General features: G+C 39.9%; 1 protein-coding gene across 3 annotated transcripts in view; it reads right to left on the bottom strand.

The window, feature by feature from the left end:
• The window catches only part of LOC143887657 (Pseudouridine synthase family protein), a 132,654-nt gene that overhangs the window by 4,224 nt on the left and 101,153 nt on the right, over positions 1 to 27,277 (bottom strand). For 2 of the 3 annotated variants that reach the window (XM_077391772.1, XM_077391773.1), the window contains 5 exons: positions 7,400 to 7,467; positions 7,208 to 7,268; positions 5,912 to 5,949; positions 5,768 to 5,836; positions 5,311 to 5,656 (listed from right to left, as the gene is read on the bottom strand). In XM_077391772.1, the coding sequence (XP_077247887.1) occupies positions 5,311 to 5,656; positions 5,768 to 5,836; positions 5,912 to 5,949; positions 7,208 to 7,268; positions 7,400 to 7,467 (582 nt within the window). Of the gene's footprint in view, positions 1 to 5,310; positions 5,657 to 5,767; positions 5,837 to 5,911; positions 5,950 to 7,207; positions 7,269 to 7,380; positions 7,468 to 27,277 lie in introns of those variants that run through there. The other variant, XR_013254327.1, reaches the window with a different exon arrangement.

The raw sequence follows: 27,277 nt of genomic DNA, 5'->3' as shown, positions 1-27,277 counted from the left end.
ATACACACATGGAAACCATTACATAAACAAGTCAACGATCCATAATGGTTTAATAACATCAAACACTCAGTGACATGCGTTGTCGTGCATATATGATAATTCCTATGATTTAGCTGACACATTGAATTTATTGCCGACACACGAGTCCTGCGGTGTTTGACACGACACGTGTGTCCAACCACGTCGACACTCTTTTGGACACTTTTAAAGGTATTGCAGTAAGTGTTAGACTTAATGTGGGTGTGTGAGCACATTTTTGTACCGTGTCAAGTGTGACATTCAATTTTATTACTGAATATTGTGTTTACCTCTTTTATTATCAAAGTCTTCTTTTATTATAAACTCTTCTCTTAGCTTTTCTTTAACTAATAATATTTGTTGCTATATCCCCTCTCATAAACCTAAAACCCTAAACAAACTTTTATTCGAATACTATATTCATTGTATCATATTAGTCTCCCTTTCTCATTGTATATTAAGGAAGGAAGAAAACTAGATTAAATTGATGAATGCGTTATTATTTGATTATCTCATATTTGTTTTAGACTATATAGTTGATTAATTCTAAGATTTATTAGTTTGTTAAATGAATATCATATTAATATTGTTACAAATTAGGGTAATAACAAGTAATTTTATATGTACGTACGTGTCACATGAGCTTTTCCTAACAACAAAAGATCTGGCAATTGGGATTTCAGTTATAGGACACACTAACTCTTGCTTGAGTCTAGTGAAGGATGCAATCCAGTGTGGAAGCTGCACACCTTCACACCGAGTAAACCAATAGATGCTCACCACATCGGAAATACTTCTCTTCAGTCACCTTGAGACTTGCTCTTCACTAGCCATTGCCAATCCAGTTCTCGATGGGAAAGCTTTACCTTAAGTGGAGTGGCCAGGCTCTGATCTGATTCCTCTTCACGACTCTGAACGAATGCTGTTGGCAATTATATTAGTAAATGAATCAGTCTTTCCACGGAGGTAAATCTTTGCCTGCTAGGCAAGAGGATAGCAAGTTACAAATTTTGTCTCGGTAGGACATGTATTTCTATTACTATGAAATTCATAAATGAAGTAGTTAATGGTGGGTTACCCTTATCCTTTTTGTAGTCATGAATCTTTTATGTGTTCCTAAGAAAAGGAATTTGTCTATTTTTCGAGGTCTCAATTCTAAATTCATGAGTTGTAGGGAGGGACTTATGTCACAAAAAACAGAGACTAAAGCAAGTGTTGGATTTCTTACCTGTTTCACACTGTGGGTCTATGTCTCTATCCCGGACTCTTCATTCTATATTCTATTTTCCTCCGCTGAGGACGTGGCTTAAGGGCTTACTTCTCTGCTCATGATTTGCGTAAGATGAGAGAAGAGAATGCCCGTCATAAGTAACCATAGTGTAGCGGCGAGAGACAGAGGCAAAGAGGTCTCTCTTGTGATAGCAATGCTAAGTCTCCAGTTCACATAACGAAACCCTTTTTGTACATTGATCTGTAATTCTTCTATTCCTCGCGTTCAACCATCTATTAACAAATTTGGGAATCCAATATAGATTATGATTTGGATCAGGTCGATTTTTTTTAATCTCTATATGTGCAATTCATTCTGAATCAGATCTCATATTTCTAGGTTTTTAGATGTTGCCATGTCAGACAACTCCTATGATTTGGAGGTTAATTCCTGTAGCCAATTAGCGCTGCTTGAAAATGGGGGCTAATATACTTACAGGAAAAGCAATATCAAGACAGCCAATCTTAAGTAAATGAGCCTTCCAACAAGAAGATAATATCTAGACAGGCAAAAAAATCTCCCTCATCTTTCAATCGTTTGACATCAAGATTTATTGAACATGTTTTGACCATAACATACATGTCTCTGACAAAGGATCAATAACATACTTCCCCTCCAATGGGCTAATAAAAATTATGCAAATAAAGAAAGTATAGTAACTGCACCAAATCTTTAGTATTCCCGTGCTCTTACAAATATTTCCTTATTGCAATAATACTTCCTTGATCATTCCAAGCAACATTAATGTCATCCACATAGACTACCTTAACCAGAATGTTAGTAGTATGTCTCCATGCAAATACCAAAGAAGACCACATAGCTACAAAAGAAGCCATAATTACAATAAAACTAAACTTATCACATCAAGCAAGAGGAGGCTACTTCAAACCATAGAATAGCCTTTTTTTAGCTTACAAACGTCACTTGACTGTCACGAGCAACATACCTTGGAGGTTGCTCCATTCAAAGTCCCTATTGTAAGTCAGCGTAAAGAAACTCTTCACATCAGCTGCCACAATGACCACTCTTTAATGGCGACAATAGAAAAAGTCATTCCGCTTTAATTGAGCTTTGCAACAAGAGCAAAAGTCTTTGAGTACTCAATAACGAGGGTCTGTCTATCACCTTTAGCAAAAAATCAAGTCTTAACTCCAAACAATTGCATCAATGAGATACTTAAGTGTACAGACCCATGCATAACCAAGTGCATATCCCTACAAGTAGTTCAAATAGATCACACATGCTATTTTATTTAAGAGAAGATATTTTCTTCTCCATAACCTTACTCCTTTTACCTGCTAGACAGACATTATAGAATAGCACACTTCATCGATGCCAAAGTTGACGAAAGACGATATCATGTAGAGCAATAGTTTCCTGACTATGATCCAGATAGTAGATTTGCTAGACTTAAGCCTGCCAACAATCGTTCTCTTTGTCTTTAGCTCCTAAAACACACACGATGAAGAGAAAGATGTCATGGAACAATGGAGTGAGTTAGTTCACTCACAACCAACATATTAAAAGGAAACTTTGGAACATGCAAGATAGAGGATAAGAAAAGGGACCTGGTAGGACACATCCTTCCTTTGATCAGTCACAGGAACTAAAGATCCATAAGCCCGAGTGATAATAATTTTAAAACATAATTTTGAAGGATGAGAAAACCGAAAGACTCACATAGCATATGGTCCGATGAACCTTGGGAACTAAAGATTCATAAGCGTATGTGATAAGAATTTTAAAACATAATTTCAAAGGATGTGAAAACTGAAGAGTCACCTATTATGGTCCGATGAACCTAAATCAATGACCTAGGGGGGAGAACTGAATAAAAAAAGAAAAGAAAAGAAGCATTACTTGAATGTGTCAAAGTGGACAAGGATGGAGATGGATAATTGGTTGAATTTTGAGTGCCCTCAACAAGCTTTTAGTACACATATGAGATATCAAGTCACGAACAGGAATACCGTGTTGTTGAGTATCAATGGGAGTATGCTGAGAAGAATTCTCCCCATGATGGTTTTCAAAATTTGTATAGGAGGCCTGAATTTCCCATGCTAGTCTTCCAAACTTGTTTCTGCATCTGTTAGATGTATGATTTGATCTCCCACAATATCCACACTTCATGCTGTCATGACTTCGACCGCCACCATGTCCTCCACTGACTCTTGGCCACGTCCTCTACCAAAAGCTCAACGCCCTCTACCACTATCACCCTAGCTTAATGAGGGGATGCCAAGGCAGACTCCTCTTTAATGCTAATACGCAAAGAGGATCTTGAGATCTCAATTCACTAAAGTCGAATACAATCAATTCAAAGAGAGGAGCTCTTCGCTAGGTAGGATCTGTCCACAAGAAAGTGTACCAGTCCACAAACAAAAACGGAATTGCACCACATTGATGGACATCAGCCTACACAAATGCAAAACATACCACGAAAATGTACAACGGTCTTCAAACGAAGGCACAATAGTCCAAAATCCAAACAAAACAGCATCGCAGTTCAATCTTCATGAAAACAGTTTCATAGCACAATTTTTTTCCTCATTTAGCACCTATGATTTATGGACACGGACACGGTCCCTTTCCGTCTTCAGCCCCAAGCGCCTGGCTTTCCCCTCGGATATTAAGTTATGGGTTGCTCCTGTATCAACTAGGGCCCTAGTCTGCTGGCCGTTTATGCTCACATTTAGACCCTTAGTGGCATGCAAAACATACCACGAAAATGTACAATGGTCTTCGAACGAAGGCACAATAGTCCATAATCCAAGCAAAACAGCATCGCGGTTCAATCTTCATGAAAACAGTTTCATTGCACAATTTCTTCTTCATTTAGCACCTATGAATTATGGACATGGACACGGGTGTTGTGTGTCGACACGGACACAGAGTGTCAGACACGGCAACTCCTCAAAATCTAGAAACAGGGATACGGCCGGGGATAAGAACAATAAATTTATTTTACCCAACAATCTCTTTTGCGGGTTTTCAGCACACATTACAGAAGGAAAGCAACATGTTTATTATTTTGTAAAAGGAAAGTGATAAATTTACCCCTTTTTTACTTAGGGTATTTATGACTACTCTTTTACACTAGAGGGGGCTGTCCCAAGTAAAAAAAGGGGTGAATATATCATTTCCCATTGTAAAATCTCTTTCTATATATGTTAGTCCCACACTGGTCGATGGTCCCGACTCACTTATGTTACCTGTATTTTGATACAAATAGCAATATTAAAGAGAAATAACAATAAAAAAGGAAAGGAATTGATTGATGTAATCACTCTTGACATTTATGGGGACGGATGAAAAAATGATAACAAGTACACAGGTTTAGCTATAATAATAATTAATTTCTTTTTATGAAATCCTCTCCTCTACCCATGTCACAAATCATCTCTCTTGCTTTGATTAATAGCACCCATCTTTATTTTACTTTCTCCTGCAGTTGTAGTTTTAATAGCTCTCTTGGGAACTGTAACAGCCAGTGTAGATCCTGCCCAACCTGCATCTAAATACCCCTCGATCTTCATGACTGTTTCCTGAAGACCAATCCTTTACCAGGAGCTTTCTTCAGGTATCTCACAATCTGGGTTACTGTTGACCAGTGAGACGTCCGTGGTGTACTCATGAATTGACTGACCACACGAAGTGCGTAGGAAATATCTAGACGTGTGACAGTGAGATAGATTAACTTCCCAAGTCTGTATCTGCCCGGGTCCTCCAGAAGCTCCCCCTCATCAGGAGAAAGCTTGACATTTGGATCCATACACCCACTCTCAACAAACACAAAAGTATTACGTCAAAACTTGCCACAAGGGCCATCCATGATGGGCCCCATTATACTAATGTAAATAAGATGGATATCTCCGATGGGCCCCATCCTACTAATGTAAATAACTCGCAAGTATTGCATCAAAACTATAATATAATTCAACACTACACTATCTTAACTCTTATCAACTACAACAAGACCCTTAACAATAGTAAATACATCTTCCGAAGTAGAAAATACATACTGAAGTAGATGATTTCAGCAGCTCCCTCATGGCCATTGTGGCGTAGCAAGAAGCGGGTAAAGTAAAGCCTAACTTCAGAGCCAACTGGGGTGAAAGAGCATCATAGCTAGAGATGCACTCAACTTCAGGTAATACACCCTCTCTTTCATCCTCGGCCCCGCCATTACAAGCTAAACTTGTTCCCTCACTTTTGAGATTATCTGATTGGTTCTCATAGTTGACAAAAAGAGTCGCGGGCTCAGCAAAACCCGCATCTTCTATTATGTTTGCTGGTCTTGATTTAGAAATGATGTCCAAATCTGTTTCCACCAAGGGTACATTGCCATCTGTATAATTAACCAATTCCCTGCAACCCCAAAAGAAGAATCAGAATAGAACAGCTGGTTTTACAACAACTCTGCATTTCATAACCAGGAAGTTTAAATTAAGTGCTCGAGATTGATATGCTTATACATACCATTCAAAATCAATTGGACGCTGAAAAACACGCCGGTAACCTCCTGTCATACTAGTTATTGAGAACTCCCTACAAGTACAAGAGGGGAATAATTTGGTACCATTTCTGATTTCAGTAAAGTGATAAGAGAGTTCGGCAACATACTTTACACTGTGTACACTCTCCGTCAAGCTGATAGCATCCTGAGTAGTTAGAGAAAATGAACAAATAAGGGCATCATTCGAAGATCAGAAAAACAATGTAATGCTTGATTTAGTCCCAATTGCTTATTTTCCAATAGTTTGTCATTGTGACTGGGATCATTACTGAAAACACTTAATTATGAGGTATTAGAGGCATATAAATCTTTAAGTTAAATTAAATGACTCAAAAGCAAGCTTAAGAATGATGCAAACATAATTATTATGGTGGCGAAAGTGTATGACTCAACATCATATGCATCATTCAAGAAATGGGAATAAAAAAGCTTACAGTGTATCACATTCACTAAGCTTCATATAGCAAGTGTTCATGGTGTTTCATTTTGATTTTTCCTTGGAACATTCTAAACTTTAATTTAAGAAGACAAAACATGTTGGACACAATTAATTTATAAAATCAGACCACAAAAATCCTAACCAACTACAGTAAAGAGAATTGAACAGGGATGTAACCGGATAATTTAGATATTTCATTTCCAGGAAAGTTACTTTACTTTCAGTAATTAATGTTTGACAGACGATGCCACAATTGTTGGGACATGATTTTTTTCTTTTCTTGCATCTAAGAATTATTTATATATTTTTCATTCATTTCTAGTTAAAAGATAAACTATTTGTCCGATGCTTATCATTATCTATCGGGACAGACTTTTCAGCATGTCAGGTTTTCTCGGTTCCCCATGACTATGTTGCATAAGTACGGATCCGAGTGTCGGATTCAACAAACCTCAAAAAGAACGATTCGTGGATTTAACAAAATATTTTAATCAATTCTCAAATTTTATTATTTTACATAAAATGTGCTTATAACAAATTAACAAGTACTAATAAATTGAAATTTTTAACAGGTTGAGTAGATATAATCCTTTATTTCCATTTAAGAAACTTATTATTAGGATGGGTAAAACTTAAAACATGCGGCAATTGTAAAGTTGTGGTAGTGGTATTCACAAAAAAACATATAAAAGAGATTTTGTGTCTTAGAGAATCCTGAAGTATTGGAATCTGAAATGTGTCCGACACGGATTCTTTTGCCCATTTAGAAGAATCCATGTAATATAACCCATGACCGACTTCTCAGGTCCATTTTGACAACACCACATTTCCATGGCTAAGGTACATTGACTACATATAATTCAGAATGAACTTCATATAGCAGAAAAATATGTAACTGCATTGAAGAATTAAACAGTAAGCTGCATTAAAGAATTGAACAGCACGGAGAAAAGATACAACTTGCCTTCTTTGCCAAATCATGATAAATGTCAGCAATATCATTCAGTGGATAGAATACCCTTGAACTGTAAATTGAAAGAAGAAAAAGAATGAAAGAAAGAGAAACAAAATTACATTTAAATTATTTAATCCTGAAAAAGAAGTTGACTTGTAGCATAAATCAGGTAAATGGTAAACCTTTGTAGGTCACCCTCACCCAGGCAGTGGAAGTGCAACATCATCAAAAGTATAATTGCAGGAAAGTAAATCCTCAGAATTTACAACCTGCCAATAGAAGAGTTCTTTGAGCATTATCAATTAAGATATGTTACATTATTCTGATGTATCAATAAGAAATAATGCAGATAAGGGCAAGCTCAACATCCACAGTTAAACACAATCTCATATCATCAGAATCAAAATAAATAAGAAAATTCACATCCGCCTACTTAAAACTAAAAGTGCATGCTATCACATCAAGACACCCTATTGGCGGGGCATGAAGATATCTCATTTCTTAGGATATATTTGGTTAGTGTAAATTACGAACATTAATAATAGTAAATGGCTACTGATATTGGCACAACCATGTTTTAATAATTGCACAAACTCAGATTGTCTTTTCTTCTTTAATTAGCTTCTGAGAGCTTTTTGGGAACTGTAACAAAGTTTGACAGCTGTTTAAATAATAAAAGACGATGAGAAAGTGGTGTGAGATAACATGGAGAAAAACGAATGAGAGAAGACAGAATCGTGTATCCCTCCCTCCCTCCCTCCCTCCCTCCCTAGCGTGCGCGCACACACATGAGCAGACTGTTTGTGCGCTCAAGGGCATATAAGCTTATATGTGCTTGAGCTTCAAAAACACATGGGCCCACATTTTGGGATGATCCAAAGCATTCATCTGAAAGGCCCTACATAGATAGGGTGTCCACAAAAATCAGCTCCATTGGATCATCCTAACCCTTCATTTGTGGCGGGAAAAATGGGCAGATTTGTGGAGAAACAGTGTCTATCCATTTTAACCTCCACAAATGGACACCCTAGGATGATCCAATGGAGCTGATTTTTCATACACACCCTATCTATGTAAGGGACTTTCAAATGAATACTTCGGATCATCCCTAATAATGTGGACCCCATGTGTTTTTGGCGCTCGAGCGCATATAAGCTATATGCGCTCAAGCGCACAAACACTTCTCTCTCTCTCTCTCTCTCTCTCGCTCAGAAGGCATTTCACGGATGGGCTGCAGGCTGCTGCACGTGAGAGAGCCACACCATGAATGAAGATAAAATCTGCTGAAAAGTGAGCCGGTGTGGCTACTCTCACATGCAACAGTCCATCTGCAAAGTGCCTTCTGCAACGAACGCTAGCAAATCCCGATATATATATAGCAGAAGAGAAACGGAGAGAATTATTTGAATTTCTCCCAAAATTCTACGAGAATTACACATCACTTTTTTTGACTTTTTTAACAAAGACACCCATTCAACCCACATATTTTCAATCCTACCCCCTCCTTTATGCTTTTTAACAAAGGCACCCATTAAAGCCACATAATTTCAATCCTACCCCCCTCCTTTATGCTTTTTAATAAAAAATCTATAGGGTGATCTTAAGTTCTTAACCATCCGATTTAAGAGGAACAACATATTATGGAAACCTCTATAGATTGGAGGGCTAGGATTAGCCTATGGAAATGATTTTTGGGGCACAACCTATTTATGTTGTGTTCATCACATGGATGGTTTGGATCAACCTATGATGTGGTCCGTACAATTCTTTGTCTGCCCGTGCATCGCATGGGGTTTTTTAACTAGTATATATATATATATATATATAGACACACACACACACACAGAAGAGAAAAGGAGAGAATTATTTGAATTTCTCCCAAAATTCTATGAGAATTACACGTCATTTTTTGTTTACTTTTTTTAACAAAGGCACCGATTCAACCAACATATTTTCAATCATACCCACTCCTTTATGCTTTTTAACAAAGGCACCCATTAAAGCCACATAATTTCTTTTCCGAGTCATTGGAATAGCTTATTTGGCTAATGACTTATTTTGTTCCGGTATTGAGTATTGAGAATCTAATCCTACCCCCCTCCTTTATGCTTTTTTAATAAAAAATCTATAGGGTGATCTTAACCATCCGATTTAAGAGGAACAACATATTATGGAAACCTCTATAGATTGGAGGGCTAGGATCAGCCTATGGAAATGATTTTTGGGGCACAACCTATTTATGTTGTGTTCCATCACATGGACGGTTTGGATCAACCTATGATGTGGTCCGTACAGTTCTTTGTCGGCCCGTGCATCGCACGGGTTTTTTTACTAGTATATATATATATATTATATATAGTACATTAAACATATATATATATATATGTTTAATGTACTATATATGTATATATATAGTACATTAAACATCCCACCTCAAGCTGGAATGTATATATCATAAATTCCCAGCTTGTTACAAATGTCACTTAACTTTGCCTTAAGCAAGCCGATCTGTTGATCTAATAAACACCATGCTTATCTTGCCCTTCTCAATCCTTTGACGGATGAAGTGACAGTCAACTTCGATATGTTTAGTTCGCTCATGAAAGATTGGGTTCGTAGCAACTGTGCTGAAGATACAGCTGTGCTGGAGATGAGGGTGGAATACCCATATTTGATAAAAGAGAATGTAACTAGATTAGCTCTCCACTTGTATGTGCCATAGTGCGGTATTGGGCTTTTGCACTTGATCTAGATACCACATCTTGCTTCTTGTTTCGCCATGACCCCATATTCTACCAACAAAGGTGCAATACCCAGGTGCATCACTGAACCCTTCTAGTCTCTCATGACATGTTTCTTAAACAACATGCCTCTCCCTAGAGCACCTTTCAAGTATCTAATAATCTGAATCACAACAGCCTAGTGAGAACTACGAGGCGAGCTCATGAACTTGATGACCGCTCCTACGGCAAATGAGATGTCATGACAAGTGACAGTCAGATAGATTAACTTCCCAACCAACCTTCTATATCTACCAGGTTGGTTGGGAAGACAAACTAGATGTAGCAGCAAGTTGGTTGGGAATCTCGCTCTCCCTGACCTGGAAGAAGCTTGAATTTGGATCCATAGGTGTAGCAGCAAGTTTGACTCCCAATGAGCCTGTCTCCTCTGATATATCCAACACATATTCCTCTATGACAATGAAAGTCCACTACGAGAGTAGGCTGACTCAATCCTAAGGAAATACCTAAGATGACCCAGATCTTTAGTAGATAACTCTTTGTGAAGGAAGGTTTATAGTTTTTGTAAGCATGTCCTATCATTCCCTGTAATAACAATATCATCCGCGTACACTATCAGGAACATATATCCTAGGTTTTAAATTTCGGTTTCGGTGTCGGTTTCGGTGACCATCGAAACTGAAACGTTTTGGTTTCGGGCCGAAATCATGTCAAAATATGATTATGATTTTTTTTATTTTGACCGAAATGTCTAAAATTTCAGTGTAAATTCGGCGATTTCAGTGGAGATTTTGGCTATTTTAGTGAATATTTCATAAATTTCGGTGGGAATTATAACATTTCGGTGGACTTTTATAAAATTTCGGTGGAAATTTTGTAAAAAAGGCTAAGAACGCAATTTTAACTGAAATTTCGGTGACATTTCGGCAAAATTTAGGAATTTCAGTGAAATTTCGGTGAAATTACCGAAATTTCGCCGAAATCTTGTAAAGAAACGACTTCATGTAAATTTCGTTTCGGTCGCGGCCGAAACCGAAATATTTCGGCCGAAACGATTTGTTTTTTTGAAAATTGACAAATATATTCATACTAGCAAAATTTACAATGGGGACCAGTAGTCCCACCAAATTTACATAGTATGAATTGCCCAGGAGCATTCTCCTTGGCCCAAAAGAAAAACCCATTACCCCTCATACCCCCCTTACATTACCCAATAACCTCCATTGTTACGAATCCAAAAAAAAATGCCATATTGTGGGGCCCACCAAACCAAGATCGTGACCTGCCACGTCACACAGACTTCTCCACCACATTTTGAATTTGATTTTCAAAAATCCCGGTCGAAGGCCAAGAGCTATTGTGCGTCCCTAACTGTGCACGATAGCCGACCCCTCAAAACACCGTCGGATCTCTGGCGGCCTCCATCTCGTACCGCCACCAAAATCCAGCGGGTCATCCTCCAATCTCTTCAACGTCTCAGTCATCACCATCTTCATCAAGCTATAGTTGGCCTTCCACGACTCCAGGTCTGGCACCCCACGGCCTTTCACGGCCTCCGGCAACCTCCATGGTTTTCCTCGGCTCCAGATCCAGCTTCACGGCCTCCACGGCCCCAGATCCTGCCTCCATAGCCCTAGATCTAGCCACCACGGAAGAGCAATGCTTCAGATCTGGCCTCCATGGTTCCCGAGCCAGCCTCCACTAGCCATCACACCCGTCCTCAGGCCACTCACGATCTTGATTCTGAAGACCACAGCCTCCTACTGTCAAACCCAGCAACCCCATTGCTAAGTCCATCGATCCACAGCCTCTCAGATCCCCATGGCCTCCGGCTCCGATAATCCATGGCCTCTACGGCCTCGCATCGCCTATAGCTGGCCTTCCACGGCTCCAGGTCCAGCACCCTACGGCCTTCCACGGCCTCCGGCAACCTCCACGGTTTTCCCAGGCTCCAGATCTAGCTTCATGGCCTCCATGGCTTTAGATCCGGCCTCCACGGCTCCCAATCCAGCTCCGTGGCGCCAAATCCTGCCTCCACAGCCCTAGATCTAGCTACCACGGAAGGGCCATGCTCCATATCTGGCCTCCATGGTTCTCGATTCGGCCTCCGCGGCCCATCTTTTGCCAACAATAATGGGAGAGATGAGAAAAAGAGGGCGAGACTCAACAAAGCAGCAATGGGGAAAGACGAGAGAGAGAGGGGAACGAGCGAGAGGGAGAGAGAGAGGGAGACAAGCGAGAGAGAGAGAAAGGGAAAGAGGGAGCGGGAGGGAGGCGAGAGAGAGAGAGAGAGGGGGATGAGAGAGGGAGACGAGAGTTAGAAACCGCCTCCCTCCCTAGGGCTTCCTTAGGCAGAAGCCCTAGGGAGGGAGATTTTTTTGTAGCCTTTTTTTTTGCCCGGAGCCCTCTAGAAATCGAAAACCCAACCACAATCCGAAACGAATTTAAAACCATGCATATATCTGGCATTTGACTGGTAGCTAAATACTGAATGATCAACTGCACATTGTTTCATGCCAAAGTTCAAGACTGCAATACTCAACTTCCCAAACCATGCCCAAGGAGATTAATAAAGACCGTAAATGGCTTTGCGAAGACAACAAACTGAGGAGCACATCTTCCCTTGAGCAACATGCCCAGGAGGTTCCTCCATAAACACCTCCTCAGTAAGATCACCGTGCAAGAATGCATTTTTAACATCCAACTTATATAATGGCCAACCTCGATTAACAGCTATGGAAACCAGGACATGAACCGAAGGTATCATGGCCACAGGGGAGAAGGTCTCCTAGTAGTTGAGTCCAAACGTCTACGTGTATGCCTTTGCAACAAGACAAGCCTTAAGGCGTTAATCTGTTTCGCCTGGTAAATACTTAAGCGCAAACACCCAACTAGCTGAGCTCCAGACGGTAAAGAAACCACTTGCCATGTGTTATTTGAATGGAGAGCAACAATCTATGCATCCATGACAGCATGCCACCCTGAATGTGCAATAGCATTTGAAACAAACTTGGGCAAAGTGATAGAAGGCAAACTAGAAACAAATGAACGAAAGGAGGGTGAGATGCGATCATAAGAAACAAATTGAGAAATAGGATGAGTAATCGTACGAGAGCGAGTACGGGAAGCAATAGGCAAATCGGAAATAATAGAACTAGTGGGGTTAGCACTAGGCACCGTACCTGGAGGTAATCTGGCACACTGGGGGTAGGAAGAGGACCTTCATCTCCGCCGATGTTACATTATTTTAGTCTATTCCCTATATTTCCGACTCTATTCCCGTTCCGATGGGTGACTTCAGAATACCTCTTCTGTTATCATGTCCTCCTTTAGAGGCTACTACTCCTTCTGAGCAACAGGTTTATACAATTGGCCGTCATAGGATTGTGTAGCCTAAAATAAAAACTCGTTGACTCAACTAAGTACTTCGTCAAGTCAACTCCCTTTTACCTTGGTCGCATTCCGCGTTGCACCGCATCCGCATTCTGCGCTTTTCCCTACAGAGTTAATAAAAACTCCTATGACTCTTCCGAGTTATGACCACGTCAACTGCATTATTGGTCGCGTCCGCGCCGAGTCGACCAGGATTTTTCTTGGCTGTGTTCCGTGTCACATCCGCATTTTTAAACACTGATTGTAGTACTTATAACTGTTTTGGGTACGAGAGTAACCCAGAAAGATACATTTTTCCGCACGTAGATCCAACTTGTCAAGGCCAGGAGCTAGCTTCTGAACAAAGCATGTACAACCAAAGACACGTTGGACCAATAGAAAAGGGTTACCCAACGGATATAACACCGAAAAGGGCGACTGATCAGATAATACAGAGGAAGGGAGACAACTCAACTCAACTCAACTAAGCCTTTGTCCCAAACTAGTTGGGGTTGGCTAATGAATCCTTTAGAAAATTTTCATGAAGAAGGTGAAAGGATCTACCCAGCTCAAATTGACTAAGTCTAATCCTGACACTAGTTGGGTTGGTCTACATGGATCATTTTCTTCCATTCAATCCTATCCAAGGTCACGTTCTCTATTATGTTCCTAGCCTTCAAGTCTTTCCTGACTGTTTCTACCCACAGAGGAAGGGAGACGATTCCCTTAAAAACAAGCAGTAAGGACTGGATCAACCCAATAGACTTTGGGAACTTCCATCTAAAACAGAAGGGTCTGAGTCGCATCTATAAGGTATCAGATCTTCCTCTCAGCAACATCATTTTGCTGAGAGGTATAGGGACATGAAGATTGGTGAATAATACCATGAGAAGAAAGAAATTATCGAAATCCATTACCCATAGAGAAGTACTCCCTTGCATTATCAATACATAAGCAATTAATTAAACACTTAAATTGATTAGCAATTTCTAAATAAAAAGTATGAAATGCACTAAAAATTTAAAAAGATCTTTAAGAAGAAACAACCAACCAACCATCATTCGAAAAAAAGAAGAAGAAACAACCATGTAACCCGTGAGCAGTCATAAAAAAAAATAACAAAATACCAAAAGCCATGAAAAGGTGTTCTAGAATCTACATACATCAGAATGGACTCTTCAAACGGACGCGAAACACGACAAACCACATGAGAAGGGAAAGACACCCGATGATGTTTTCCCAATTCACAAGACTCAAAAGTAAATGACTGAACATGACTAGACACGACAAAAGTTTTCAAAAGCTTCTCAATAGAGGAGTGGCCTAAGCGACCATGCCACTGATATGTGTCAACCGAGCTCCTTAAGGAAACACCAACCCTGGCCTGATCAAAGTAATAGAGGCCATCGATCTCATGACCCAAACCAATCCTCGTCCCAGTCTTCAGATCCTGAAATACGTACTAAGAAGGGGAAAAGGAAACAAAACATTTTACATATTTAGTCAACTGACTAACTGAGAGTAAGATAATAGGAAACTTTGGAACATAAAAAATAGATGATAAAGAGAGGCCAGTCGGGGTGGAAACTATACCTACTCCGGTGTAGTTTCCTGAAACAGGAGATGTAGTACCATTAGCTAAAGTCACAATATGGCCAGAGGAGGGATATGACTGAAAAGAAGAAAAACGGAGGAATTACCAATCATGTGATGGGAGCTCGCTGGATCAACGAGCCATGACCTAGAGGAAGTAGCAGTAAGAAAATAGGACGAGGTACTACCTTGTGCAAAAGTGGCAGTGGCTTGCTTGCCTTTCTATTTCAAATGCATAAGCTCATCATATTCAGCACGAGAAACAAGCAAGGTATCCTCCTATGTACCAGGAGTAGAAGGAGATAGGGTGGTCGACTCAGGAGTACTGGCATAAACATGGGCCCTCCAAATGACAATGAGTGCAATAACATCAGCCGCATCAACCAGGACCATGACCACCTCTACGGCCTCGTCAGCCTCCGCCACAGCCAAATCGGCCACCATGATCACCCACAACATAAGTGGCAAGACTAGAACCATCAAGCAGAGGGTCATTGGGACCAACAACCCGCATAGAGCATAGAGCACTGTACACGTGAGGAAACCTCTGCAAGAGAGGGAAGAGTCCCGGAGCCAACAATCTATTGCCGAATCGGCAGAAAATCAAGACCCAAGGCATTAAGAAACTTGACAACACGTAAGTCTCCCTGACGCTTTGCAAGAATAGTAGGATCCACAGTGAATGGCATGTAGAGGTCAAGCAGCTCACAAAGGGCTATATACTGACAGTAGAAGTCTAATACCCGACTTATCCCCACGTTGAATACCCATCCACTCAGAGTAAATATCACAAATAAGGGCGAGGTTATTCACCTTAGAAAATAGAGTCTAAGCTCGCAGCCAGATGTCCTGAGGACTTCAGATACATCATCGGGCCAGCAACTTTCGCCTCCATACTATTCCAAAACAAAATCTGAATCACAGCATCCTCCTTGCACCACGTAGCACATGATTTATCATCAGCAGGAGGAGCATCACCATGGGCAAGCAAATAAGTTTCAACTGCCATGCGCCAAGGTGGGTAATTTGACCCATCCAACTTAATAGAGGTCACGGTTAGGAATATCTGAACTCGTAGAGGAGGAACTCGGAGGGAGAGCCATGATACTGGTGATAAACTAACTAACAAATCAATAGTAATCCGAAGCCAAAGGTACCGACAACAACACTAAAGAAGACCACTACGAAGCACTGAACACTATCTCACACATCACCACGCTACTCCGAGGCATGACCAGAATCCAACAAGCATCACCATCACAAAGAATGCAATAAAATCAGCAGGCATGTCTTTTCGGAGCCGCCAAATACAAGGAGAAAAAAGGGGCTAGAGGATTTAGGTCAATGAAGAGAAAGAAAGAGGGTTAGATTTAGGGATTAGATATGGGAATATGGGAAAGAGTGAGGATTAGGGGTATAGAAAAAATCGGGAAGATGGCTCACTTCCAGTGGCGGTGGTTATGGATTGGGATTTTGGGTGGTGGGATAAGGGAAATATTCAGGGATTGGAGAATTCAAGGAAAGCTATGGGATGGTGTATTAGGGTTGTAGGAAAGTGGCAATAATTGTGGGATGATGGATTAGAGATGGGTGAGTGGATAAGGGATTGTGGATTGGGGAAAGGGATTAAGGAATGGAGAATTGAAGGTAAACTATGGGATGGTGGATTAGGGTTGTAGGAAAGTGGCCACGATTGTGGGATGAAGGATTAGGGATGGGAGGGTGGGTTTACGGGAATATAGATGGAGATGGTTTAGGTTTACAACAATAATAGGGGGGGTTTGGGTTTACGACAATGATAGGGGGGGATTTGGGTGTACGATGAGAATAGAAGAGGATTGTTGGGGTTACGACAAGAATAGAAAAGGATTTGGGTTTTGCGCACTAGGAATTAGAGGATGTGGGCAGTGGAGGGTAACGGAAGACAAGATGAGGGTTTGGGGGTGTTACGACAATAGGGAGAGAGGTAGGGGAGGTTTGAGACAATGTAAAGGAGGGTTGGAAGTTAGGGTTAGGGGTGGCAACACTGGGGTGAGGAGATAGGGTTTCCAAGGTGGTCCCTAGGGCATCGAAACCCCTAGGGCTGATACCATGTGAGATAACATGATGGAGAAGAACGAATAAGATAAAAGAGAGAGAATCATGTATCTTTCCTCCTCAATAACGTGTATATATATGTGTGTGTGTGTGTGTGTGTGAGAGAGAGAGAGAGAGAGAGAGAGAGGATTTTGAACACTTGTGTAGATAACGTCTCTACACACTAGTGGCTTAAAAGCGCCCTCATTGTGTGTACCGTTAGATTAAAGAACAGACAAAAAACATTGAAACCCTATCGAGGAGCTCTCCTCTTATGGAAACCCTTACTCTCTCGCTCCTCCTACCCACGCCTCTTCTCTCTTGGTTCGTGGTTTTTTTGGGCGGAAAAACCGAATAGCTGAAAGCAGATTTTGGGTTTTTTTGGGCGAAAAAAATAACAGGTAATTTCTTACTCCACCTCCTCCCTCTTGTTGTTTATTCGAGGGGTTTCATATTTGCTGGTAATTTCGAGGGTTTGTTCGAGGATTTTTTTGGGCTGAAAATACTCGAGGGTTTTCATATTTAAAACCAAGACTTGGAGTTCAAGGTTTTGCTGGAGGGTTTTCATATTTAATGGAAATTTCGAGGGTTTGTTCAAAGATTGGTTTGGGCGGAAAATACTCGAGGGGAAGAACATTGTAAAATTAGAAAAAGGAACAACCCCATACGTTAGCTTCTTTGTAAATTAACGATGTGGGACTGAACTGTTAACTAGGCTTTGGATAAACTAGGATGAATTTTAAGTTTCTATTCCCAATGCTGCAAATGAAACTTCATTTTTTAGAGCCAACCAAATTTTCAAAAACCTCACACATTAGCTTCTTTGTAAATTAAGGATGTGGGACTGAAACCTGCTTAACTGTTAACTTGGCATTCGATGGACGATGATGAATATTGAGTTTGTACTCCCAATGCTGCAAATGAAACTTCATTTGCAGCTTATAGAACTCTGTTAGAGAATGGATTATATGGGTGGTTCTATAAATATGGTCCAGTCCTCAAACTCTTTCCTTTTTATGTTTAGATGTTTTGTGTCTGTTTGACATCTTCAATCACTTGTTTCTTTCCTGGTTTTATATGTATAGGTATAGGTATCTATATATACACCTGTATAATTAGTAATAGATATTACTGAAAGAACCTGTCTGCTGTTTAATTTGATGAAAAACCTGTTTAATTTTAATGGGTATATATTTCCTAGGTTTTTTGTTTAATGTTTAATTTTGTTTATTGTTTCTAGGTTCGATCTTCGGTTTACTTGTTGAGTTTCTACTTTTTACTTAATGGATCCATTAGGGCCATCCATTTTGAGGTCGACGCAAATGGATTAATTATGATTGATGACACATTATTACAATCTTGGGGGTATGTGTAGCGGATGGGAATAGATTAGTGTTGGTTGATGAGGAGGAACGTCAGGCGGCTTTAGTTGGTGTTGGTGAGGGTTGTAGTGGTAGCTTGGAGATGCCTATAAAGGATTGGTGTTGGTGAGGGCTGTAGTGGTGGCTTGGAGATGCCTACAAAGGATGATTGTGGGAGCATTGCAGCTAACAAACCGTTTGAAGGGCACCTATTTGATAACTGTGAAGCCGAATACGAATTCTATATTTTTTATGCTTTGGCTACAGGTTTTGGAATACGGAAATACAGGACCAATAGGTCGATGAAGACGGGAGAAGCTATACGGAAGAGTTATGGTTGTTATAGAGAGGGATGAAAAAACGAGAATTACAAGAGACAGATTGATAAGGAAGTGAAGCGACGTCGAACTATAAGAGAGGGTTGTGAAGCAAAGATGGAGATCAAGTTGACAAAAGATTAGAAGTGTGAAGTGAGAAGTTTTGTAGAGAATCATTGTCATGATCTTACATCTGTTAACAAAGCACGGTTGCACCATTCGCATAGTAAATTCCATTGGAAAGCCTCATGTAAGAATTTGATGGACAAATTGCGCAGTGATGTGTTTGGGCCTTCCCACATTGCAAGGGCAATTAATGCTGCGTGCAATGATTCAAGTGCTCTGACAAAGTACCTTCAACACTACACTACATCAAAATACCTTCAACACTACACTACATCAAAATACCTTCAACACTACAAAAGCCAAAGAAATCCAAGTACCTATCACAGTAACTCCATATTATTAGTCTTGGAGAGACAAAAAAAATCAGAAAAAAGCCCAACAACTCCAAGTAGTTAATCAACTCATTTCCAATTGCGTGTTCCATCAAGACCTTTATTTGGGCTACCTCATCCCTATTGTGTTCCATGAACAACTTCAATCTGTGTACCTGATCCTTTGTGTGTTCTATCAACTCATTCATTTCATATAACTCATTCGCCCACCTTTGCAGACGGTTGTTGGATTCCCTATCGCGCCCAAATTCACGGGCGTCTATGGCTTCGTCTGCCCAGAGGAAAAAATTACAGTCCCATTTCCTACCGTCCTGCGTGTTTTAGAAAAGTTAGAAAATTAAAGTACACTACAAATAAAATTAAACTTGATCAATCTAAACTTACATTGAATGCGCAAGAGTAGAAGAGCCGGTCTTGGTTATCTTTCCTATCAGTCTCAGCTATCTTCAAAGTTTCTTTAAACGAACATTTACAGTTTAGAGGTGGTAGTCTGAACCCACCCAACCTCCCATTACTGTTGCTCGATGAAGCCATGACTTGGTTTTTCCTCTTTGCAAATAAAAGTTAAGATTCGAGGTCATAAATTATTTACAAACTTGGTTAAGAGAACCATCATATCTATAATCTATCAATAACATGTTATTAACAAGAAGCTTACCAGAAACTAACCCATAATTATTTATAATCTTTGCAAAGCACATGATTTAAAGTGTATGATGAGGTTTTTCTCATCTTTCCTTTGAAATTGCAAAGTAATGATTTAAAGTGCATGAAGAGAATAATGACAATGGAATAATAAATATTTAAAGTGAATGATTTGAAAGCATTACTAATTTGCTCTCCTTGAAATTAGTAATTTTAATGAATCATTACTAATTTACATTAGTAAAAGCATTACTAATTTTGTCATGAGTAAAAGCTTATTCTTCTGAGTATAATCCTAATTTATATTTTTGAATCATTACTAATTTTTTCTTCATGAGTAAAGGCATTTCTTCATGAGTATTCCCATAAACACTAATTCATACTCAGTAAAGTCTCAAGAAAGCATAAACCCTAATTCATAGTTGAGTAATCCCATAACCCTAATCCCATGAGAAAAATCTCATGGAGATGGAGGTGAAGCATTATCTAAAAAAAAGAAAAAAAATACTCTATCAAAACTTGAGATTTTCCTCACTTGGAGATAGAGGTGAAGCTAGCAAGAAAACCCTCGAAACACAGGGAGATGAAATAGAGCTGAATGAAAAACAAGAACTCCAACCCTAACCCTCGAAATACAAACCTCGAAATATCATCGCAACAACAAGAAGAAGAATCAAAAGGGAATGACCACAATCCATTAACAAATTACCTGATTTTTTCCAACTTAAAAAAGCCAAAATCTGCTAAAGACCACAATTCAAGAGGGAGGAGATGGAGATCGCACTCAAGAAGAGAGGAAAATCCGCCCAGCTAAACCACGAAGCAGCGTAGGAGAAAATGCTTTCACAACTAGGGTTTTTTTCCATGAAAGAACAGACCTCGAGTGTTTTTAGGAGCTCTCTTTTTCTTTATGCGTTATTTCTATTTCGACGCACTGGATTGGATTAATCGGACGGTCCAGGGCTTTAGGGCACTACTTAAACACTAGTGCGTAGAGACGTTATTTACACTACCTTTTTCTCATATATATATATATATATATAGCTTCCTCCTTTACTTTGAGCAAATCCCCTTCTTTCAATGGGTCGAGCTCTATACTTCCATCTTAGACGCCTCTTGCAGCCAAAAGATTTCTTGTTCAAACTTCAATCTTAAGGCAAGGGCAGTGGTCGGATGAACAGAATGTCCGTGTCAGGAGAACTAGCCAAACTAGCCAAGCTTCTGAACAAACTCCACCTCGTTGGGAAAAGTGAAAGGAAATAACAAGCCCTAAACTAAATACCAACTAGCAGCTTATGAACCACCTAACATAGCCTCATATTGGCGATGGAGGACGACTCGAAGTAAGTGGCGCCATTCACTAACCCAGACCCATTTTACCAGGTGCGCACAACCGAATATATATATATATATATATATATATATAGAGAGAGAGAGAGAGAGAGAGAGAGAGGATTCTAAACACTAGTGTAGATAAGGTCTCTACACCCTAGTGTTTAAGTAGCGCCCTAAAGCTCAGGACCGTCCGATTAATCCAATCCAGTGCGTCGAAATAGAAATAACGTGTGAAGAAAAAGTGAGCTCCGAAAAACACTCGAGGTCCTTTCTTTCACGGAAAAAACCCTAGTTGGGAAAGCTTTTTCTCCTACGCTGCTTCGTGGTTTAGCTGGGTGGATTTTCCCCTCTCGAGTACGATCTCCATATCCTCCCTCTCGGATTGTGGTCTTCAGCAAATTTTGGCTTTTTTAAGTCGGAAAAAATCAGGTAACTTGTTAATGGATTGTGGTCATTCCCTTTTGATTCTTCTTGTTGTTGCAATGATATTTTCGTAGTTTTTTGTATTACTTTTTGGTTTATATGATCTTGTTTTCTATGATCTTGTTTTCAGATGGTTTGTATTTCGAGGGTTAGGGTTGAAGTTCTTGTTTTTCATTCAGCTCTATTTCATCTCCCTATATTTCAAGGGTTTTCTTACTAGTTTCACCTCCATCTCCAAGTAAGGAAAATCTCAGGTTTTGCTAGAGTATTTTTTGTTCTTTTTTTTATAATGCTTCACCTCCATCTCCATGAAAATTTTCACATGGGGTTAGGGTTTATGAGATTACTCAACTATGAATCAGGGTTAATGCTTTCCTAAGATTTGTTTTGAAAATTGACATATTTTATTGATACCAAGAAAGTTACAGTAGGGACCAGAAGTCCCACCTGACATTACAAAGTATCAATTAACAAAGCCAGGGCATACCCTGACCAAGAACAAAAAGTAGCAAACTAGACCATTACTTCCTACGCCCATGACCACGCCCAAACATTTGTCCTGCGCTACCATGATGCCCCCATATATTCAACAAGTACAACTATCCATCTTCGAAAGAAAACCCCCAACACCTTTCTAAAAATCAGAGTCTTCGTGATCCATTACTTAATTGATTAGAAACATCTCCGGGAAGCAATGTCTCAAAGAGCGGGGAGCCAAGGTCTGTCAAGAGATGGAGAATCTACTTTCTTTTATAGCACCTGAATCCTGCTCAGTTGTTGCCCTCCCTTTTCGAGACCATCTTCAACCAAGTTTAGGTAAACCTTCACCACACTATAATCGTTTCTAAATATTACCATTACATGGTTCAGAGATCCTATACCAACCCCTGGACAATTGGCGACGCTATCCAACCCTAAGCTATAGACTAACTATACATTAAAGTATCAAATATTAATTTACTCCATCCCTCTGTGTCAAATTCCACAAAGACCAAATTGTCAAAGAGAAGATTGAAACAATCACACATCAAAATAAGTTATCGCTGGTCTGAATTGTTAAGCACATTTCCTCAAATCCGTCATTAGGATCCCAATTTGTAACTCCAAGTCCAAATCTTTAGGGCAGAAGACTGAGGCAAATTGCGGGTACGGAAGCTCTTCCATCGGATTCAAGTAAATTGCTATCAGTTCCATTAACTTCTTAATGCAAAGAATCTGCTTGGCCTCCCATTCAAGACGTCGCAGAATGTTTTCATACTCCAGACGACCTCTGAAGTAAGGAAGCTTATAAACCGGAATACAAATGTCCTTGACGTTATAAGTGCCTGTTAACGGATAGAGTTCTTCGACGTGGGTCATGTAGTCCTCCTGGAATTGCTTCCACTGGAATTTGATAATTCTTTTAACCAATTCGGCTAAGGTGGGATCCTCCACCAAGGCCTTTGCTTCATTATGTCTCAAGTTTCTAGCCCAACGACGGTGTTGAAACCATTGCGAGCAGTCAGGGAACTCCCTTCGCTTTCTCTTATATGTGCGAACGTCCGAGGAAGAAGGAAGGCCATTTTCGTAAATGCAGTCAAAGTTTTACTCACCTTTTCTTGAGGAATACCAACAGATTTTAATCTTGTCTTCATTGCCCCTATTTTGAGGATTAGTGTGACCGCCCAAACGCGTCCTTGGGCCCCACAACCTGAATACTTCGAATGGATCGAGAATTAGATGAACTTTCTTTTTCAACAATCAAATCATGATAGCCTAGAAGCTACAGAAGCCGTCACTTCCCTATTCTTGCACTAAAATAACATTTGTCATCACAGACACAATCCCCCAGAAGACAAATATGACTTTTCTTTGCTTGGGGACTTTATGGATCTAACCACTATCTATGGCTAGGGCAGGGACCAATCCTTCCTAAATGAGCAAAGGATTTGAGGGCCTTAAATAATCTGCTCTTCCTCGATCCGTGCGCTAAGGCCAAAGCACTTTCCAGAACCTTCATCATTGTGGGTTGGTGATAGTGTATTCACTTGGCCCACAACTTTGAGACTCCTTGCTTGCCAACAGGGACTCGGAAGTCTGACAATTTCCTACCTCTTGGATTTCGTCCAGCTAGCTTGGGATAAGCCTTCCAGCCACCAACCTTCCGACTAGATTTGAGGAATGCCTAACCGGTCAGCGGGGATCCTGGGACAAGACTTCCTTTCTCGATATCCTCGCATTGAGGAATAGAGAATTTGAAATTTGAAATCCCTGCTCGACTCACCGGTTCGCCGGAGCAGGAAACTCCGATCCCCTGAACTAACTCCTTCAACGCTCTAGGGTTCAAGATAGGTAGTTCAATCCCAATAGTATAGATCTGATCGAGAACTTTGATTTGAAAACAGGATCTAGGGAAGTGCCACCGAGGGGCTAGAATTTTGGCTGAGACAAAGCTTATGCAATCCTGGTTGTTGCCTTCCACCCTGGTCTCTACCAAGATTTTAAATCTCGGTTTCGGTTTCGGTACAAAATTTCGGACGAAATCTTGTAAAAATTTCACCGAAATTTCGAAAATTTCCGAAACGCTTCACCGAAATTTCATCGAAATTTTGTACTTCACCGGAACGTTTCACCGAAATTTCCGAAACTTCACCGAAATTTTACCGAAACGAAACGTTTCGGCAGAAATTTCCGAAACGTTTCGGCGAAATTTGGTACTTTTCCGACTCACTGTGAATTTCGTTTCGTTTTCCACCGAAACCGAAATTTACTCTCTACAACCTTACCAAAAAGACCCTCAATAGCCTCCACCGTTGAAATAGCCCAAGCATGTAAAGGGATGCCATAAAAATGAACTCAATGAGGTTCCTCACTTGGGATAAAGTCCTTCTTCCAAGGTGAAAGGGAGATTAGAAGATTACCCAAAGCCTTAGGACCCTTAGCAAGTATCCTTAACGCCTGAGATTTTGATTCAAACATAAAGAGGATTTCATTCTTTGCCAACATAGAGGGCAATGAAGAGATGGAATGTCCCAGTACTTTTGTGCCCATTGCCAAATCTCCGGCAATGTCTCATTATGATTTTTCAGTTTCCCTATTAGGCAAGCTCTTAGTAACGTCAATAAAGTATCCACCTCCTTGCCCGAGACTGACAAGAGAGGACTTCCTGAGCTTCTGTGGCGATAAATTTTATCCGAATAGGGCCAAGAATCACCTTCATTGCCAGAAGGATCTATCCTAGGGGGGACAAGCACGGGGAACCCACATCGAGGGGGATCTGACCCGATGACACCAGCGACATTCATCCCGCCATTTGAAATTTTGATATTGACAAGGAGAACAGATCCAAATCCCAGAACCTCGGTTAGGCTTAGAACTCCCTAAAGGCCAACTCCCACCATCCAGAGACAAACTAGCTAAAGAGGACAATTTCACTCTGGCTTTCGAGCAACTTCGCCAGCCGAAATTGTGATAGAGACAATAGGGGCATTGCCAATCTTCCGCCATCCGGTCCTAAAATTTGCCCCTCTTCTGTAACATTTTTTCTGCGTCAAATGTATATGCTTTCCAAAGATTTTACAGAGTATGAATTAAGGTTTATGCGAATACTCACGAAGAAATGCCTTTACTCATGAAGAAAAAATTAGTAATGATTCAGTAATGTAAATTAGGATTATGGGAATACTCAGAAGAAAAAGCTTTTACTCATGAAGAAATTAGTAATGCTTCTACTAATGTAAATTAGTAATGATTCAGTAAATTTACTAATTTCAAAGAGAACAAATTAGTAAGGCTTTTAAATCATGCACTTTAATTGTTATTATTCCATTGCCATTGTTCTCTTCATGCACTTTAAATCATTACTTTGCAATTTCAAAAGAAAGATGAGAAAAACCTCATACCCTTTAAATCATGTGCTTTGCAAAGATTCTAAATAATTATGGGTTAGTTTCTGGTAAGCTTCTTGTTAATAACATGTTATTGATAGATTATAGATATGATGGTTCTCTTGACCAAGTTTGTAAATAATTTATAACTTCGAATCTTAACTTTTATTTGCAAAGAGGAAAAACAAAGTCATGGCTTCATCGAGCATCAATAATGGGAGGTTAGGTGGGTTCATACTACCCCCTCTAAACTATAAATGTTGGTTTAAAGAAACTTTGAAGATAGCTGAGACTGATAGGAAAGATAACCAAGACCGACTCTTCTACTCTTGCGCATTCAATGTAAGTTTAGATTGATTAAGTTTAATTTTATTTGTAGTGTACTTTAATTTTCTAACTTTTCTAAAACACGTAGGACGGTAGGAAGTGGGACTGTAATTTTTTCCTCTGGGCAGACGAAGCCATAGACGCCCGTGAATTTGGGCACGATAGGGAATCCAACAACCGCCCCAAAGGTGGGAGAATGAGTTATATGAAATGAAGAAGTTGATAGAACACAAAAAGGATGAGGTACACAGATTGAAGTTGTTGATGGAACACAATAGGGATGAGGTCGCCCAAATAAAGGTCTTGATGGAACACACGGTTGGAAATGGGTTGATTAAAGTACTTGGAGTTGTTGGGCTTTTTTCTGGTTTTTCAATCTCTCCAAGACATATAGAACATGGAGTTACTGTGATAGGTACTTGGAGTTCTTGAGCTTTTGCAGTGTTGAAGGTACTTTGATGTAGTGTAGTGTTGAAGGTACTTTGTCAAAGCACTTGAATCATCGCACGCAACATTAGTTGCCCTTGCAATGCGGGAAGGCCCAAATACATCACTGCGCAATTTGTCCATCAAATTCTTACATAAGGCTTTCATATGGAATGTACTATGAGAATGGTGCACTCGTGCTTTGTTAGGAAATGTAAGATCTTGACAATGATTCTCTACAAAACTTCTCACTTCACACTTCCCATCTTTTGTAAACTTGATCTCCATCTTTGCTTCACAACCCTTTCTTATAGTTCGACGCCGCTTACCTTCCTTATCAATCTGTCTCTTGTCATTCTCGTTTTTTCATCCCTCTCTATCACAAACATAACTCTTCCATATAGCTTTTCCTGTCTTCATCGACCTATCGGTCATACATTTCTGTATTCCAAAACCTGAAGCCAAAGCATAAAAAATATAGAATTCGTATGCAACTTCACAGTTATTAAAAAGCTGCCCTTCAAATGGTTTGTTAGCTGCAATGCTCTCACAACCATCCGTATAGCTTTTCCTGTCTTCATCGACCTATCGGTCATACATTTCTGTATTCCAAAACCTGAAGCCAAAGCATAAAAAATATAGAATTCGTATGCAACTTCACAGTTATTAAAAAGCTGCCCTTCAAATGGTTTGTTAGCTGCAATGCTCTCACAACCATCCTTAGTAGGCATCTCCAAACCACCACTACAGCCCTCACCAACACAGACTAGAGCCTCCTAACGTTCCTCATCAACCAACACTAATCTCTTCCCATCAGCTACACATCCCACCAAGCTTACGACAATATGTCATCAATCGTAATTAATCCAATTGTGTCGACCTCTAAAATGGATAGCCCCAACAGATCCATTAAGTAAAAGGCATGTCATCGATCGTAATTAATCCATTTGCGTCGACCTCTAAAATGGATAGCCCCAACGGATTCATTAAGTAAAAAGGACAAACTTAAGAAGTAAACCGAAGATCGAACATAGAAATAATAAAGAAAATTAAACGTTAAATAGAAAACCTAGGAAATATGTACCCATTAAAATTAAACAGCTTTTTCATCAAATTAAACAGCAGACAGGTTCTCTTCA

This window comes from Tasmannia lanceolata, unplaced genomic scaffold (assembly GCF_043159265.1).
Source record: "Tasmannia lanceolata isolate RefF3 unplaced genomic scaffold, GAP_Taslan_0.1 ptg000012l, whole genome shotgun sequence".
Lineage (NCBI taxonomy): Eukaryota > Viridiplantae > Streptophyta > Magnoliopsida > Canellales > Winteraceae > Tasmannia > Tasmannia lanceolata.
Note: the sequence above shows the minus strand (reverse complement) of the source record. Positions and strands in the feature narration are given on the sequence as shown.